The 17774-nt window shown below is 36.4% G+C and overlaps 1 protein-coding gene across 2 annotated transcripts in view; it reads left to right on the top strand.

Annotated features, from left to right (window-relative positions):
* Positions 1–7650: 7650 nt before the first annotated feature.
* ACTR2 (actin related protein 2) overlaps positions 7651–17774 on the top strand; it is a 32985-nt gene continuing 22861 nt past the window's right edge. The window contains exons 1-3 of one of the 2 annotated variants that reach the window (XM_063078631.1): positions 7651–7791; positions 12556–12666; positions 14665–14679. In XM_063078631.1, coding sequence (XP_062934701.1) covers positions 7744–7791; positions 12556–12666; positions 14665–14679 — 174 coding nt within the window. In that variant the 5' untranslated portion in view covers positions 7651–7743. The remainder of the gene's footprint in view (positions 7792–12555; positions 12667–14664; positions 14680–17774) is intronic. The other variant, XM_063078632.1, reaches the window with a different exon arrangement.

A 17774-nucleotide genomic window follows, 5' to 3' on the forward strand; every position in this document is an offset into this window, starting at 1 on the left:
AAGGGCATCCAGATTGGAAAAGATGAAGTCAAACTGTCCCTGTTTGCAGATGACATGATCCTATATATTGAACAGCCTAAAACCTCTACAAAAAAACTCTTGGAATTGATAAATGATTTCAGCACAGTAGCAGGATACAAAATCAACACACAAAAATCAGTAGCATTTCTTTTCTCCAATAGTGAACATGCAGAACGAGAAATCAAGAAAGCCTGCCCATTTACAATAGCCACCAAAAAAATAAAATTCTTAGGAATCGAGTTAATCAAGGAGGTGAAAAATCTCTATAATGAGAACTACAAACCACTGCTGAGAGAAATTAGAGAGGATATAAGAAGATGGAAAGATATCCCATGCTCTTGGATTGGAAGAATCAACATAGTGAAAATGTCCATACTACCCAAAGTGATATACAAATTCAATGCAATCCCCATCAAAATTCCAAAGACATTTTTCTCAGAAATGGAAAGAACTATCCAGACATTTATATGGAACAGTAAAAGACCACGCATAGCCAAAGCAATGCTGAGCAAAAAAAATAAAGCTGGAGGCATAACACTACCTGTCTTTAAGCTATACTACAAAGCTATAATAACCAAAACAGTATGGTACTGGCATAAAAACAGACACACTGATCAACGGAATAGAATAGAGAATCCAGAAATCAACCCACACACTTACTGCCATCTGATCTTTGACAAAGGCACCAAGCCTATTCACTGGGGAAGGGACTGCCTCTTCAGCAAATGGTGCTGGGATAACTGGATATCCATATGCAGGAGAATGAAACTAGACCCATACCTCACACCATATACTAAAATCAACTCAAAATGGATTAAGGATTTAAATATACACCCTGAAACAATAAAACTTCTTAAAGAAAACATAGGAGAAACACTTCAGGAAATAGGACTGGACACAGACTTCATGAATACGACCCCAAAAGCATGGGCAACCAAAGGAAAAATAAACAAATGGGATTATATCAAACTAAAAAGCTTCTGCACAGCAAAAGAAACAATTAACAGAGTTAAAAGACAACCAACAGAGTGGGAGAAAATATTTGCAAAATATACATCTGACAAAGGATTAATATCCAGAATATATAAGGAACTCAAACAACTTTACAAGAAGAAAACAAGCAACCCAATTAAAAAATGGGCAAAAGAGCTAAGTAGGCATTTCTCTAAGGAAGATATCCAAATGGCCAACAGACATATGAAAAAATGCTCAACATCACTCAGCATCTGGGAAATGCAAATCTTAAAACCACACTGAGATGCCATCTAACACCAGTTAGGATGGCTAAAATACAAAAGACTCTGAACGATAAATGCTGGCGAGGTTGCAGAGAAAAAGGAACTCTCATACATTGTTGGTGGGACTGCAAAATGGTGCAGCCTCTATGGAATATGGTATGGAGGTTCCTCAAACAATTGCAGATAGATCTACCATACGACCCAGCTATCCCACTGTTGGGAATATACCCAGAGGAATGGAAATCATCAAGTCGAAGGTATACCTGTTCCCCAATGTTCACCGCAGCACTCTTTACAATAGCCAAGAGTTGGAACCAGCCCAAATGTCCATCATCAGATGAGTGGATACGGAAAATGTGGTACATCTACACAATGGAATACTACTCAGCTATAAAAACGAATGAAATACTGCCATTTGCAACAACACGGATGGACCTTGAGAGAATTATATTAAGTGAAACAAGTCAGGCACAGAAAGAGAAATACCACATGTTCTCACTTATTGGTGGGAGCTAAAAGTTAATATATAAATTCACACAAACACACAGACACACACACTCACACACAAAAAAAAAAAAAACTGGGGGGGGGAAGAAGATATAACAACCACAATTACTTGAAGTTGACACGACAAGCAAACAGAGGGGACATAGGTGGGGGGAGGGGGGAGGGAGGAGGGAGGGAGGTTTTGGTGATGGGCAACAATAATCAGCCACAATGTATATTGACAAAATAAAATTTTTAAAAAAAATCAATTAATCAATCAATTAGTTAGGACAATAGAATATTTATAGTATCATAAGATCTATTCTTGGATTTGATGTCAATACAAAGTTAATTTTGTATTCTTAAAAGCAAAGAATGTCCATATAATACACCGAAACTGTCCACAGTACCACCAAGTGCCATATTAACATTATCTATAAATATAGCTTTGAAACAAAATTAACCATGAAGATAGAATCAGACAAATATAGAACATGGGACATTTCTACAAACCAAATGTCCTGCACTCTTCAAAAAGTGAATGTGATAGAAACAAACAAACATGGGAGAACTATTCTAGATTAAGAGACAAAAGAGAAATAAAAAAATAATATTTAAACGCTGGTTGGATCTTGGTTTTGGGGGAAAATAGCTATAAACATTTTAGGGACAACTTGGGAAATATGAATATGGACTAGGTATCTGATATGAAATTATTGCTAATTTTTCACCGATGTTACTATGATACTGTCGTTTTGTAGGAGACTGCGCCTAGGAGATGCATGCTAAGAATTTAGGAGTGAAGTGTCACGTTATCGTCAACACTTTTAAATGGATTAAATCACTTCCAACTAACTTAGTTTAACAATGTTTGCTAATATAAACATGTATCTTAGCAATGTAAGTGAGAATAACTTGGAAGAGTTTAGATGATTGACAAGATAGAGAAGTACTTTTCTGGAGTAAGTACAAATCTTTTGGCTTAGGGCCTTTTTAAACCAAATAATTAAATAAAGGTAATTAAATAAATCATATGGATGTCCCCTTCCTGAGTTCTTCAGGTACAGAATAAGGTGTAATATATATGTGGTAACACTATCAGTTTCTAAAATGAGTGAACATTTTTGGAGTAAATTAAAGTTCACCCAAAGCATTCTCAAGGTGCCTTTGTGCTCATTAACTTAGAAAACAGAAATAGCTACACAGTGCTGGCCAATTAGCTCAGTTGGTTAGAGCACGGTGCTAATAACACCAAGGTCCAAGGTTCAATCCCTATACTGGCCAGACACCGAAAAAAAAAGAAAGAAAGAAATAACTACACAGAAACTAAATCAGATTAAAATGACGTGCTATAATCCCTCCAAGAAAGTCATTCCTGAGTAGGACAACTCAGGCTAGGAATGATTAAGATTTTCATGACATATCTGGAATTTCCAAAACTTCTGAATAAACATCTCAGGCTTTGGAGTCTGGCATACCTGTGTCTGCTCCTGGTCTGCTATGTGATAGGTGAATTTGGGCAGGTAACTTAAATTTTTAAACAACTTTGTTGAAGTTACGAGGTGTAATTTACAGATATCAAAATTTACCTATTATAAGTATACAGTTTGATGATTTTTAGTAAATTTATACAGTTGTACAGTTGTGCAACCATTACCAAAATCTAGTTTAAGAACATTTCCATCAACCCGTAAAGTTGTCTCATGCCCATTTGCAGCCAAACTTGGCCCCCAGTCCAAGCAATCACTGATCTGCTTTCTGTATCTACAGATTTGCTTTTTCTAGAAATCTAAACAGAATTACACAATATATAGTCTTTTGCATATGGTGTAACAGCATTTTTAGGTTCATCCACATTACAGCACGTATTGGTTCATTTTTACTGTCACCAATATGATGCTCAAAGAAAATGCTCACTGGAGCATTTTGGATTTCAGATTTTCAGATTTGAGATGCTCAACCAGTAAGTATAATGCAACTATTCCAAAATCCAGAAAAAAATTCTGAAATCCAAAACATTTCTGGTCCCAAGCATTTTGGATAAGTGGTACTCAAGACTTGTACCATATATTGTTTACTCATTCACAAATTGATGGACATTTGAATTGTTTCCTTTTGCCAATTATGAGTAATCCCACCATGAACATCAGTGCACAAGACTGTGAATATATGTTTTCATTTCTCTTCAGTATGTACCTAGGAGTGGAATTGCTGGATTATATAGTAACTTTAAGCTTAATTTTTTTGAGAAACTGTCAAATTGTTTTCCAAAGTGGCTGCATCATTTTACTTTCTTGCCAGGAACATATGAGGGTTCTAGTTTCTCCATATCCTTGTCAGCACGTTATTTCTTGTCTTTTTTATTGTAGCCATTCTAGTGTTTCCCATTTGATTAATGATGTTGAACAACTTTTCATGTGCTTATTAGCCACTCATAAAACATCCTTGGTAAAATATACATTCAAATTTTTTGTCCATTTTTAAATTAGGTAATTTGTCTTATTAATTTGTAAATGCCCTTTCTTTATTCTGGATACAAATCTTTTGTTGTATATGATTTGCAAATATTCTCTCCTAGTCTGTGGCTTTTCCTTTTGTTTTCTTCTTTGTATGTGTGTTATTAATTTTCCAGTACTGTTTGACAACCTTTACAAGGAGAAGAAAAAACCACAAGGATATAAAATTTTAAATATGAAATGAACTAATAAACTGTGGAGCAGAAGGTCTAATCTTTTTCCCTACCTGAAGCTGAGCGAGGTAGAACAGCCCAGGAAATTTAGGCAAGGACATGGTCATGCAAAAAGAAATCTTCGTGATCCTTGCACTGTCTCCTTTTTGTTTTCTTAATAACATGAATTAATCATTTTAAATTTCTATTAAGTTCAGTTAGCATTTTTTGCTTTTATGAATTATGATTTTTGTGTCATATCTAAGAAATCTTTGCTTAACTCAATATCTAAATATTTTCCTTCTGTTTTCGTCTGGAATTTATAGTTCTAGTTCTTTTATATTTAGGTCTATGATCCACTTAAATTTTTGTGTATGGTGTGAGGTAAAATTCTTTTTTATTTTCGTCCCGCACCATTTGTTGAAAAAAATTACCCTTTCCCGACTGAATTTTTTTTTTAAAAAAAATAAGTACATTCTAAGATTTTGGGGGAGAAGGGAGGGCAGGGCTGTTGCTGGCCTGGTTGCCCCTGGTAGTGGGTGTGGCCAAGGCCCATGGGCCCCCATTTCAGGACCCCAGGGGCTTCCACTCCAGCTCCATTGCTGGCCTGGTTGCAGTTGATGGTGGGCCATGCTGAGGCCCACAGTCTACTGTCTCAGGGCCCTTGGGGCTTCCACTTCCCCCCATTGAATTATTTTAACAACATGGCTGAAAGTCAATTGACCATAATGTAAGGGTTTATTTCTGGACTACTTATTCTGTTCCATTCATCTAGTTATCTATCTTTATGCCAATATCATACTGTTTTTATTACTGTAGCTTCATAGTAAGTTTTGAAATCAGGTAGCAGAAGTCCTCCATCTTTTTCTTTTTCAAATTTGTTTTATCTATTGTGGCTCCTATGCATTCCATATCAATTTTAGGACCAAACTTGTCAACTTCTAAAAAGAAAACAGCCTGCTGGCATTTTTATAGGGATTATACTGAATCTATAGACCTATTTGGAGAGAACTGTCATCTTAACATGGCATATTTAATCCAGGTATGCTTATTGATCAAGATCTTTGACTTCTCTCAGGAATGTTCATTGTTTTCAGTGTATGGGTCTTGCATCACTTTCATTACATTTACTCATATTTTTTTCCTGTGAATGGAATTATTTTCTTAATTTCATTTTTCGATTATTCAGTTATGGTATACATAAATACAATTGACTACTGTATCAATACATCCTACGACTTGCTAGACTTACTTTTTAAAAATTTTCCATTTTCTCAGGTGTAAAATGAGGATATCTACATAGAAAGGTTTTTGTGTGGGAAAAGACTTTATACATAAAAGGCTGGAAATGAATGCCCCCCCCCCAGAAAATTTAAAATGTGGGGTGACATTATTATGAGGAAAGTGAAATGAGTAGGATACACCTGGTATAGAAGGCAAGAGCCAGTCATCAATAATGTTATATGTAAATATGCATGATCAAGGAATTTTGCTGCATTTTTATTAGTGCATTAAAAAGATATTTGTCAACATTTTCTATCAGCTGCATGTATTGTTTTTATAACCAGAAGTAAACAACAAATATTTCTTAAAAAGTAAAAAATTGTAATCCATTTAATTCCATAAAGAGGAAAAGTAAAAGAACACAGAAATGCTTGTGTTCAATTTACTGAGACTAATTAAATGTACTTGCAGGAAAACTGCTAGGCACTGGGGTCACAAAAATAAAATATGTACTCTATATTTAAGGAATTTATTAACTAATGCACTGTTCAGCAGGCTGAGGTACCTCAAGGACTGTTGAAGCAGGGATGTAAAGAAGTGTTCCTGAGGCCTCCTACCCATCCTAACCTCTCAAACTTCCAACTGCAAGTATGGCAGCTTTATTTTTTATCTATTTTATGTGTTGGGATTCCATGTAAGATTAAATTTAAATAAAGCACTCTATGCCTTTAGAGAGGTTTGAAAACCACTGGTCTATTAATAGAACAAAGTGAAAATTGAGAGGCAGCTAGTAGTACAAAAGAATACTGGATTGGGGACTCATAGTCCAAATTTTACTTTAGTTGTACATGTACAGCCATATGGAAGGCAAAATTCTAGTTCTTACCTCTTAAAAATGATGGCATCTTTTTCTAGTGAATTTTAATGTCATTCATCCAATAATTTGTTTAGTGCAATAAGTACAATAATGTTATTCATATATCCATGGTAAAGTAATAGCAAGGAAAGAAAGTAAAGGACATCTTGAACAAAGTCTTAAGAGATGTGACAATGAGTCTTAGAGTAGAAGTCTGAAAACTGATCAAAAAGAAAAAAGGTAGGAACATGACAGAGAGAACCATAGGTTCAAAGTATGAAATTAATAATAAATCACTACCACTGAATGAATGCTTATTCTATGCACAGAATTTTATCCTCTCAACAGCCCATGGAGATAGGAGTTACTATCCCCATGCATAGACAAGAGTTTGCCACAATCACAAAACTCTTGGGTGGCAGGGCCACAAGAAACGAGGGTTGCCTGATTTCAAAGCCGAAGCTTTGGGTTCAAACAGATACATATACTGAAAAGGTTTTATGCAACATGGGGTTACTGGAATAGGGAAGTGGTGAGCGATGAGGCTGGAAGTGTAGGCACCGTCTCTCGCTCACTTGACCATAAGGCAACTTGGGCAAAGAAGGGTTGGGCTGGAATTGGAGGTATCAAATAAACGCATGATTTCAAATAAATGTGTGTGTATCCATCTCAGCTCTGTCCATTGAAAAGACCTGGAAGGAATGACACACCAACCCATGTGCAGTGGTCGACAAAGACTTCCAGGTTTGTTCTCGCCCTCCCGGCGGGCTTCTCCGCCACATTCCACTGCCATTCCATGGCAGACCCGGTGTTCCTTCACCTGCCCGCATCTTCTGCAGCCTGTTAGGTGGCGCCCTTAACTCCTGTGACACCTCGGGGAGAAGCCGCAGCGCCCCGGACGTCTGCCGCCATTAACGCCCGGCGAAACCCGGGAACGAGACACCGTGAGGAAGAACCCAGGTGGGTGGTGACCGTGACGACCGATCTGGAGCCGGAACTGTGGGCGGGGCCTTGGGGCTTCACCGTTTCTTATTGGAGCTCATCGCTGTCACTCGCGGCCTCTACCTACCGTCCCATCCCTTCTGACAGGCTGTCAGCTAAATGCTGGGTGGAGCCAGGCGGCTACTTCCGCTTGGGGGAAAAAAGTTGGGCCGAAGGAGGGGCTGGAACGGGGAGGAGGAGGAAGAGGAAAGGGCCGGAGGCAGCGGGTGTAGGTTCTGCGGCGGCGGCGGCTCTCCCCGGGGCGGACGATGGACAGTCAGGGCAGGAAGGTGGTGGTGTGCGACAACGGCACCGGGGTAAGCGCCCGGAGAGGAGGCCGCGGTGGCCACAGGCCTGGGCGAGATGTGCAGGAGGCGCGCGGGCTCTCGGCGCCGGGGACTGAACGTCTGGGCCGCCGGGGCGGATGGGCGCGGGCCGGCACCTTCCGCCCCCGCCGGCGTGGGGAGAGAGCGGGCCGGGCCTTGCACTCCCCCGAGCCCGGCAGCCCTGCAGGCCACTACCTTGGCAGCCCTCCGGGTCAGGGCGGCGGGCGAGAACGGCTCTGGACGCGAATCTCACCTGCTGCCCGGCGGGGGACGGCTCCGTGCACGAACGGGGGCAAATTGACTAAAGTGCCCGGACGGGTGAAAGCCTGGGTTGGTGTGTTCGGAGAAGGGCTTCGTCCCCCGGGGTCGCCGGTGTGTAAAAGGGAGAAAGACCTAGAGGCCTTCCTCTTCCTGTATAGTTGAAGATACCGAACGGGAGGCAGGAAACAGGTTTACAGAAAAAAAGGGAAGTGTGCAGTGGGCCTCAGCCCTTTCTCAGTGTCTTGAGGGTTTGTTGGTTTTTGGGGTTTTTTTTGTTTGTTTGTTTTTTGTTTTTTGTTTTTAAAGGGATAGGGAGGCCAGATCAGCAGTATAATTTCTGTTTTGCGTGCTGGTAGTTTTGCCCAGGTGCAGCCCCGCAGAGACCAGCATGATCCATTGGATGATTTGGGGAGGTCAAGAACCCCGCAAGGCCCAAGTGTTAATTCCACTGACCTTGGGGGAAGTTAATCAGTTTTGGTGCCTCTCCCCACCTCCCCCCGCCCAGTTTTTTCCTTAGGTGCAGACTACAGATAATGTTAGTCTTTAAGATTCTAAAATTGTAAAAATCTGACTAAAGCATTGATTTAGAAACAAATTGGACGTTGTTTCTTTCAGACTCCCCCCCACCCCCCCATTTTAGAAAATGTGTCTTGGACAGCAAACTCAGATTAGAACACGGAAATGTTACTTATTGGATGTTCCATAGTGATTCCTAACCATTTTAGCGTTGCAACATTTTGTGACTTTTCTCGCTTGCCTCTCATAAACGTGGCAAATGAATTAAAATAGATTTTACTTGAACTTTAAGATACTTTGCAAACTGGATTGTTAAGGCGATAAAAGAGCTGGTGTTCAAGGCCATAATACTGCCTTCATTGAATTGTCACTGAATTTGCTAGTTTCATTTGAGTTAAAAATGGACTAGAGTAAGAAGAGTGTAATCATGTAATGGGACATTCATACAAAATGGGATACTTTAAAAAGGGAGGCAGATCTACTGCTATGGAAACATATCTAAGATTAATTGTTAACTTTAAAAAAAAGTTTTAGAGTGATCCTATTTGTGTATGTTTTCTTTATTAAAGACGTATGTCCACAAACTTGTGTCTGTATATGAAAGTTTTGGAGGCATACATAAGAAATGTTCATAGCGATTACCTATGAGACAAGGGATAAGGGAGTGAATGAGGATGGGGAGGATTTCATGACCCTTTGGAATTATTGGAAAAGTGTTCTTTGTTTTGTTTTTTAATAAAGCATGTATTGTTAAACTATATTTAGACTAAATTAACTATAAACATATATTCCTTTTACAGTTAAAACACAGTTAAAGGTGCTTTTAAAAAAATATTAGCCTGATTTACACTGTAGTCTCAAATTGACCTCTGAATAGATTTAAAACTTTAAAAACTGAATTCAAAATATTTTGTTTTATGACTTTGTCAGATATTCTCTTTAGAAACTCAAGCCAGTTATGTTTTAATGGAGTCTTCTTCTTTGAAGGGTTCTAGGTGGTGAACCTTGTATTTGTAGTATATATGAATTTTTTGATATTCAATTAGAATAGGAATGTTAACCATAAGCTAATTTTTTTGTTATTATTCTGTTAGTTTAGCTAACATTAGAAAGTCGATTGTATTTATTATTGATTAGTCTTGTGTCTAATCCATTGTTTTAAAATCTTGTTCCTTCAGATCAGTTACTATGACATAAATGAAAAAACTGTAGCTAATTCAGATAAAAATGTATGTATTTTGTGTTACACTTCTAGTTATTTTTAAATTTTATCCAGATTTTCTATAGAAAGGATTGGCTTCAAATGGTGAACAACTCTGATGTAATAGGTGAATAATGTAACAGTCAGGAATGTTGTGATATTTCTGAAAATTTAGAGGCCTTGAAACCACTTAGATGCTATATTCTGTTTCTTACTGCTTATGCTTCTAGATATGAATAATCATCTTGATTTCATTTTGGTACCTGAGATTATAATGATTACTTTACAATTAAATGTTAAAGAAGATATTCAGATTTAATTTTTGAAAATTCATGGAAATAGTTGTTACCCTAAAGTGTTTTCATTTGCCCCTTACATGCTTTAGGTTTTAAAATTACAGGCTATTTGAGGAGCTAATGATTTTTTAACACTTCTGGCAGGCTCAAAATTAAATGCTCTAAGAGTAGTGGTGTTCTTAAGATTACATGCCAACTGTTGGTACTGCTCTATTTCCTCACTTATCTCGCAGCTAGTCCAGTGTCTTGTTAGGGTGGCCTGGAGGGGGAAAACTCGTCCAATTCCAGTAATTTGTGTGCTTCAGCCTCTTAACCATTCAAAACAACCTTCCAAAATAGAGCCACTGAAAGTGTCTAGATAGGCAAAAATACGGAGACCTGTGAAGCTCTAGGTTTAGGTCCCTTTCAGGAGTTAGGCCCAGGCCCCTGATGTGTATCCTGTTACCCAACTTGGGTGATTTCATCAGCAGTGAGTTAGTTAACCAACAAAATGATGACTTCGAGTGCCTATTAGGTTACTGGCACAATGCTTAATAATATCTCATGATACAGAGAAGCTTATAGTGCTGGCATAATTATATTTTCATTTATACTTCACATTTGAAGTTGATTGTGGTCTGCTTTATCAGGCTTGTGCTAATTTATATGTTGAATTAAAGAAACCATAAACGAAATTAGTCTTACCCTGCAAAATGATTTGGAATAAATAGAATAAATATTTTGGTAGCCTAAGATCAAAACAGTCACTGTGCAATTAAATTAATTAATACATCAACATCAGATAATATTAGTAAGGGAAAAATACAAATTAAATAAGCCCAAATGGGACTTTATAAATCCCAGTTTGTTTTCGAAGTGGAAAAAGGTAGTTTTAGAGCAGATGTAGCTGTAATTGTTCTTCATTTTTTGCTTGAAAGAACATTATACTGTTCATGTTCTTACCAGTGATGACTCAGTGGGAAGTAAGGAAGCCAGTTTAAACCACAGTGCTTTGAAGAGGAAACTATATATGGTAAAATCTATTTCTTAAACACAGCCTTATTGCACACAATGAGAGAACCAAGTAACCAAGTCTTAAAATGATTGGCATGGGGGAGGAATTTCAGGGTTTAAAATGATATCAAATGAGTAGTTTAGAAAAGACTATTTTCTTTGTATTTTATCACACCCTGGTGTACGATTTTTTAAATACTGATTTTAGATTGTCTATTAGATTTATATTACAGAAAATTGATTATTTAGATTGTATTCTTGTTGTTATAACCATTAATGTTTTCACATTTGAAATAACATGAAATAGTGCAGTGTTTGCTATTTTGATTGACTATCCAGTACCCTGTAGGAAGGCTAGCACTGGATTCTATGACAGCATCTGCTTCCAATAACCTCCTGCTTAAGCAGAATAAGTAGTTTTATTAATAAGTGATTAATATCTTTAATTTGGATTAAAAGCCTAGTTTTTATTTTTTGGTAAAGCAGTAATAGTAGTTTTACAATTGTTTTTAGTTTTAGGGATCTCAATTTTTGTCTTTTAACTTGGACACTTAGCAAATGTTTTGTCACTTAAAATATACTCAAATGCGAATTTTAAGATGTGAACTACCCATCTGAACAATTATAATCAAAAAACATTGAGTGAGGTTATTATTTACAGCTTTGCCATGTGTGTTTCCACTGTGTGTGGATCCAAATGATACAGGAGACATGCCAACCTTAGCAGCTTCCTCCCTGCACAAGGATTTGGCTTATGCCCCACCCCAGGCTCCTCCTCCCCACTTGGTTCTATTTTAAGTTTTACCGTGATTGTTGAATCTCCTAGAATATCAGTTTCTTATGCATAAAATGGAAGTATTAGCAAATCAGTGATATGTCCTGCTTGGAGAAGTAAATTATTTGAATATGAAATTGTGTTACCTGTGATTACTAAATTCTTTTACCTAAATATAAAAATGTAAACAGCCAAAAATGCCTAATAAATGTTTATTTTCACATGGTGCTAGTCCAGATACCATTTTGTTTTCCCATTTTGGAAATGACGCTGCCCTAGATGAATGAAAGCCTGCTTTAGCATTGAAGCTTTAGTTCTGTTCATTTTCTAACATTTTTCCTTTTAAAAATACTTAGCATTTGTTGAATGAATTTGTCTATTCCCCGTATACATCTTGAGTGACCTCTGTGTGCCAGGGCCTCTTTTAGGCATTGGGTTCCAGCATGAACTGCTCAGCTTAGCTCCCTGCTCTTGTGGGGCTTTCTCTCTAGTGGGGGGACTTAGACACTAAATAAGCAGTAAATTAACATGAACTCTGGGGGTAGTCCATGCTATGAAAGAAGTAAAAGGAGATGATGCAAGAGACTGGGTGGTTTGAAAGCACCAAAAGTTTACAGTACTGTGTAAATGGAAAGTGGTATTTTTCAGATACTGTTTTTAAATGGATATTGTAAATACCTTAACACTAACCCACTTTTACTGTTTCTTTCCAGTTTGTGAAGTGTGGATATGCAGGCTCTAACTTTCCAGAACACATCTTTCCAGCTTTGGTTGGAAGACCTATTATCAGATCAACCACCAAAGTGGGAAACATTGAAATCAAGGTAATATTTTATTTATTGATAAATAATGATCAAGACGTGTGAGGTGTTCTTTGAATTAAGTAGTTTTTAAATATGCCATGAAAAGCAGGGGGGCGGGAAGGCAGATTTTCTCATTTTTTAAATCTATATCAACACCTAAACAGGGCACAAAAACTGAAGTTAATTTCATCTGATTTTGTTTATGTATGGCTTGATGCCCTTACTCTCTGGAGTAAAATACAAGTTTTTTTTACATTGATATGATACATTTTTCTTTATGTGTTAGTGTCTCTTCGGGAACTTAGACTTTTTCTTTCCATGTGTTCATGGCCTGATACCCCCTACATTTTTATACAGCTAGTCAGGAAAATACAAGGTGTAAATCTCATTAGTTCCTCTTTTCACTGATATAATAACTGATTTCCATAATGTACAGGAAGAAGCTGTGCAAGTCTTTATTTGGCCTTGCATTATTTATCTCACCATAAGGATAGAAGAGGGAAAGTTGTCATTGCCTACTCACTGTACTTAAAATGAGAGACTCTACATTAAGGATGATAGAATCTTCTCCCATATTAAAGGGATCAGAAATCAAGAGGGAGTTACATTATTTTAGAAGAAAGAAAGAAATAGAACTGTCAAAAGGACACTGGTCACCAATTAACTTTAAATTCTTCAGGTGGCCTAGGGATCAAGTTATACAGAATGCAGAAGAATTTAGGGCCTTAGTTTAGTGAATTATTTGTGAAAAGCTAGCATTATTGGTCCTATCTGAACAGTCTTTGGCAAGACTTCAGTTAACTGTTAGGTTATGAGTCATCTGAAATATGAGTTAGCATGTACCACTTTAGGACATCTGTTTGAGATATCTAGGAAGATGATAATAGATGGTAGAGATTTGCTACTTGGTAGCTCTCTGCTGTTGGGACTAGGGAACTGTTACACAGTGAATAAAAACACAAACCAAAACTTAGTTTCTGTGCTAATTTTTTAAAGACTTAAAGTAGTGAATTATTCTGGCCTCGGTTATGTTACAAAAAATAAAACGGGACATTCAGTGTAAGATTTTTTTTAAAGACTTTTGAGAAATTTATGGGATTATGTGTTCTCCTTTTTGTGAGCTTTCTTTCTCATTGAATTGTCTTAAGTGAAGTTTAACTTGAAATTTAGCTAGTAATAGTGATAAGGATAAACTACTGTTTAATGAAGTTGGAGGTAATACTTTTCATTCACTGTCAGGCTTTTGAAGTAGAATGACTTTTTATATACTTTTAGACAATAAAATTTTTGAGGTATGAAGGTACATAACATATAGCCATTTTTATTCTCCAACATAGGCACAAATAATTACACATCTCTTTATACCCACTTTCTTGCTTTTTAAGGACAAGTGATAGAGATCAAACTTGTTGATATTCTAATAATTTTTGCCAAGGAATTCGTCAGTAGCATTTGCTTGTATGGTTTGTCATTTTGTGTTCTATCGGTTCAGGTCTGTTCACTCTGCTCAATCTTTTAAGCCTTTCAAGTTAAATTGTTCTTCCAGTAGAGAACAGTAAAAAGACTTGTGTCAAATTTAACTTGAATACTACAGCTTGGAAAAATAACCCTGAACTATCTCTCTACCTACTCAGCTAGACCTTTCCTATCATTTATTTTCCTTAATTAAAGTTCTTAAATCCAGTAATGAATTAAAGAAACTTGAGTTTTTAGAATTCCTGTGCTTAGTGGATTGACTTACGCTTTTTGTGTCTTGTTAGCTAAAATGTGGTAATAGACTAAAAAAATGGAAATTTAAATTGTTTAATGAGTTAATTTTCATTCAGGAGTTATAACTGTCCTTGTTAATTTGGCCCTAATTATTAACTCCCTGATATATAGTAGTACTGCATCTGACCTCAACCTAATTTGTCTGTATTGCTTGTATGTTTAAAAATTTTAGTGAGGATTTTATTTAGGCCTTTTCTGACTCTTACTTCTACCTTCTCTCTCTTTACCTTTCTTGACCCGTTGAAGTAGAATAACAAAAAGATGGTAAGTGAGGTTAAACACATGCTCTCTGTTTGTTTTCCACTTTTTGCTTGGTGGGACAGTAGTTGTTATTTTGTGTCCCTTTAGTATTGGGGAGGGGGGTAATTCCATATTTTTATTTTAAGTACTTTGATTTTTAACCTTTTCCATGGCTTCAATTTGGTAGCAACTAATTAAGTCCTATACTTCCTGATTGCATACAATGGACCAGACAAGAACTAATTACTAACATAGCTTTGAATTGTTTTCCTTGTTTTTCTTGTAGATGAATGTTATAATTAAAATGGAATGTGGTGTGCATAATATTAGAAACCAAGTGGCTTGTTTATATAGGATATTTATAATCTAGAAAATTGGGGTGAAGTTACATTTGGATAAATTCACTTTATTGACCAATGTTAAATTTAGCATTACATATCATAGCCTGTGTGTGTGTGTATATATATATATATCTGCATCCAGTACAGTATCCTATATTTAATAAACATACAGTATCACCTACTTAATAAACCAAATAAAAAAATTTTAATATGCAAATGAGCCATAGATGGAAAAAGAGGAATGAAAGAGAGTAACTTATTTCCATATCATCCTTATTGATGAGCAGATCTGACTATATTATCTGAGGATAAATAAGAAAAAAGTAAAGTACTTGCAAGGCTTTTCCACAAACAGATTCCCACTCCTCCCCCCAAATAAATACCATTGTCTGGTGCCTTTTTCTTTTCCACTACGAGCTTGCTGGGCTTATCCCAGACATTTGACTCTTTCATTACATTTTTCTGTTATAGTCTTAAGTGCTTCTATAGTAGCTATGTTTAAGTTTGTTTTTTAAATCATTGGTAAGTAGGCCGGCCCGTGGCTCACTCGGTAGAGTGCGGTGCTGATAAATCATTGGTAAGCAGCTTTGACAAAGGTGACTAACAGACATTTCTAATGATATGGTATGGATATATTTTAACTAGTAATTGTAACTTTGCAAAGTTTTCTTTTGAATAAACAAAAACATTTAAAAGTGGAAATTTCTATATTTATCCTAAATAAAAGATTATGCATTTGTCTTAAAATCCTAAGGAGATTAATAAAAGGGTGTACTTGTAGAGAACAGTGTAGGCTTAACAAATTTTTATTGGAATGTCCTTCTAGGGATTTAATTTTGGTGTTAAACATGTTTGCTCTATTTTCTAATTCAAGGTGACGTTGTTCAAAATGATTTTAGGCAAATATAGACTATACTGCTTGCTTTTTGTAAAGAATAAATGCCTTTGAAACAGCATCTCAGACAGATACTGTGATTTTTTTTTTTTCTTTTTTTTTTTTTTCTTTCAGGTTGTAGGTGATAGTTTAGGGCCAGTGGTAGGGCAGGTGGTAAAAACCTAAGGCCTGATCTGATTGCTTATAACATGTTTCTGAATGATGAGGGCAAGTTACATAACACTCTTAGCATTTTGGTTTTGGGAAGTTTAAGTTTCGTAGGGAAGATTACATGTTCTAGGATTTTTAAATTAAAATTTTAGATACAGGGCCGGCCCTGTGGCTCACTCGGGAGAGTGCGGCGCTGGTAGCGCCGAGGCCGCGGGTTCGGATCCTATATAGGGATGGCCAGTGCGCTCACTGGCTGAGCGTGATGCAGACAACACGGTGCTGAGGGTTGCGATCCCCTTACCGGCCCCCCAAATTTTTTTTTTTAGATACAGAAAATTTTTGAATTGGGTAACTTGAGCTACGCAATAAAATTTGCACTTCTCAAATAAGTTAATACTACTTTTCTTCCATTTTAAATATCCTTTTTGTTCAGAGGGAGGTAAGGATACTCAGTGCCAGGTGTTTCTTTCAGTTAATTCTTTTTTTTCCCCCTAGATAATTCTCTACAGTGTGTATTATCCTAGAAGTAGATAAATGAGGTTTTATTTTGAGTTAGCATTGGGTCAGATATGCATAAGCTCCTATTGTTGCATGGAGTATAAAGTTAATATTCTGTTGAAATCAGATCAGACTCATTCTAAATTGGTTATAAACCATCAAATTAATCTGGTAGCTTGTACAACTCAAAGAAAGATAGAGAGGAAAGTAAGTAACAAAATTGGGTATTGAATTAAATTTGTTAATGGCCATCAGTAGTATATGTACTTGCAAGTATATGAGGGTACTTCAAAAAGTTCATGGAAAAATTTGTATTGTCTTTTTTGTGTGTGGGTGGCAGCTGGCCAGTGTAGGGATCTGAACCCTGGGTGTTATAACATTGCAGTCTAACCAACTGAGTTAACTGGCCAACCCTGTATTATATTTTAATTCTCTTTTTCCACAAACTTTTTGCAGTACTCTCATAGATTTCCTCCCTAACATTTTATTAAGCCATGCTTAGAATATATAGCAGTGTTGAAAGTATTTTATTGTGAAACCCATATACCCACCACCTAGATTCTGACATTAATATATATTATACTGATTTATCACATATCACATCTACCCATTCATCAGTTTATCTTGTTTCTGATATATTTCAGAGTAAGTTGCGAATATCAGTATACTTCTTCCTAAATACTTCAACATGCGCATGTCTTTAAGAGTTCATAAACACAGATTTTTAGTTCTGCATTTTCCTCATAGAAGATTCTAAACAGTTAATTAAGAAATTTGAGTAATAAGGTATGGTAGATTAACTTTATAAGAAATTAGTTGCAACAGAACATTTTAGCGAACATTTCTAGCATCTGCTTTAATTTTGTTTTCTTTTTTTGATGTTTCTTTCATTGGATTTTCCAGAAATCTGTTTACTTTTTGATAGGTACCTCATCCTGGTTTTACCTCTGATTTTTATTTTTTAAAGTTTAAAACTCATATGTATTTTTTTCAAATCTTCATTTTAAGATGTCTCATGTTAATTTTGAAGCTTCTTCATTTCCCCACAATATAAACTTAAGATATTATGACAAATAGTAGCTATTTCTGATACTAGTTTTTTTTTGTTTGTTTGTTTTTGCTTTTAATTGGATTTATCAGCACAATAGAAATATTATTTAACATCTTGGCTAACTGATTTCTAAAATAAATTTAAATTCTAGGACATTAGCCTTATTATACATACAAAGTTTGAC

The sequence above is a fragment of the Cynocephalus volans genome, chromosome 14 (assembly GCF_027409185.1).
Source record: "Cynocephalus volans isolate mCynVol1 chromosome 14, mCynVol1.pri, whole genome shotgun sequence".
NCBI lineage: Eukaryota > Metazoa > Chordata > Mammalia > Dermoptera > Cynocephalidae > Cynocephalus > Cynocephalus volans.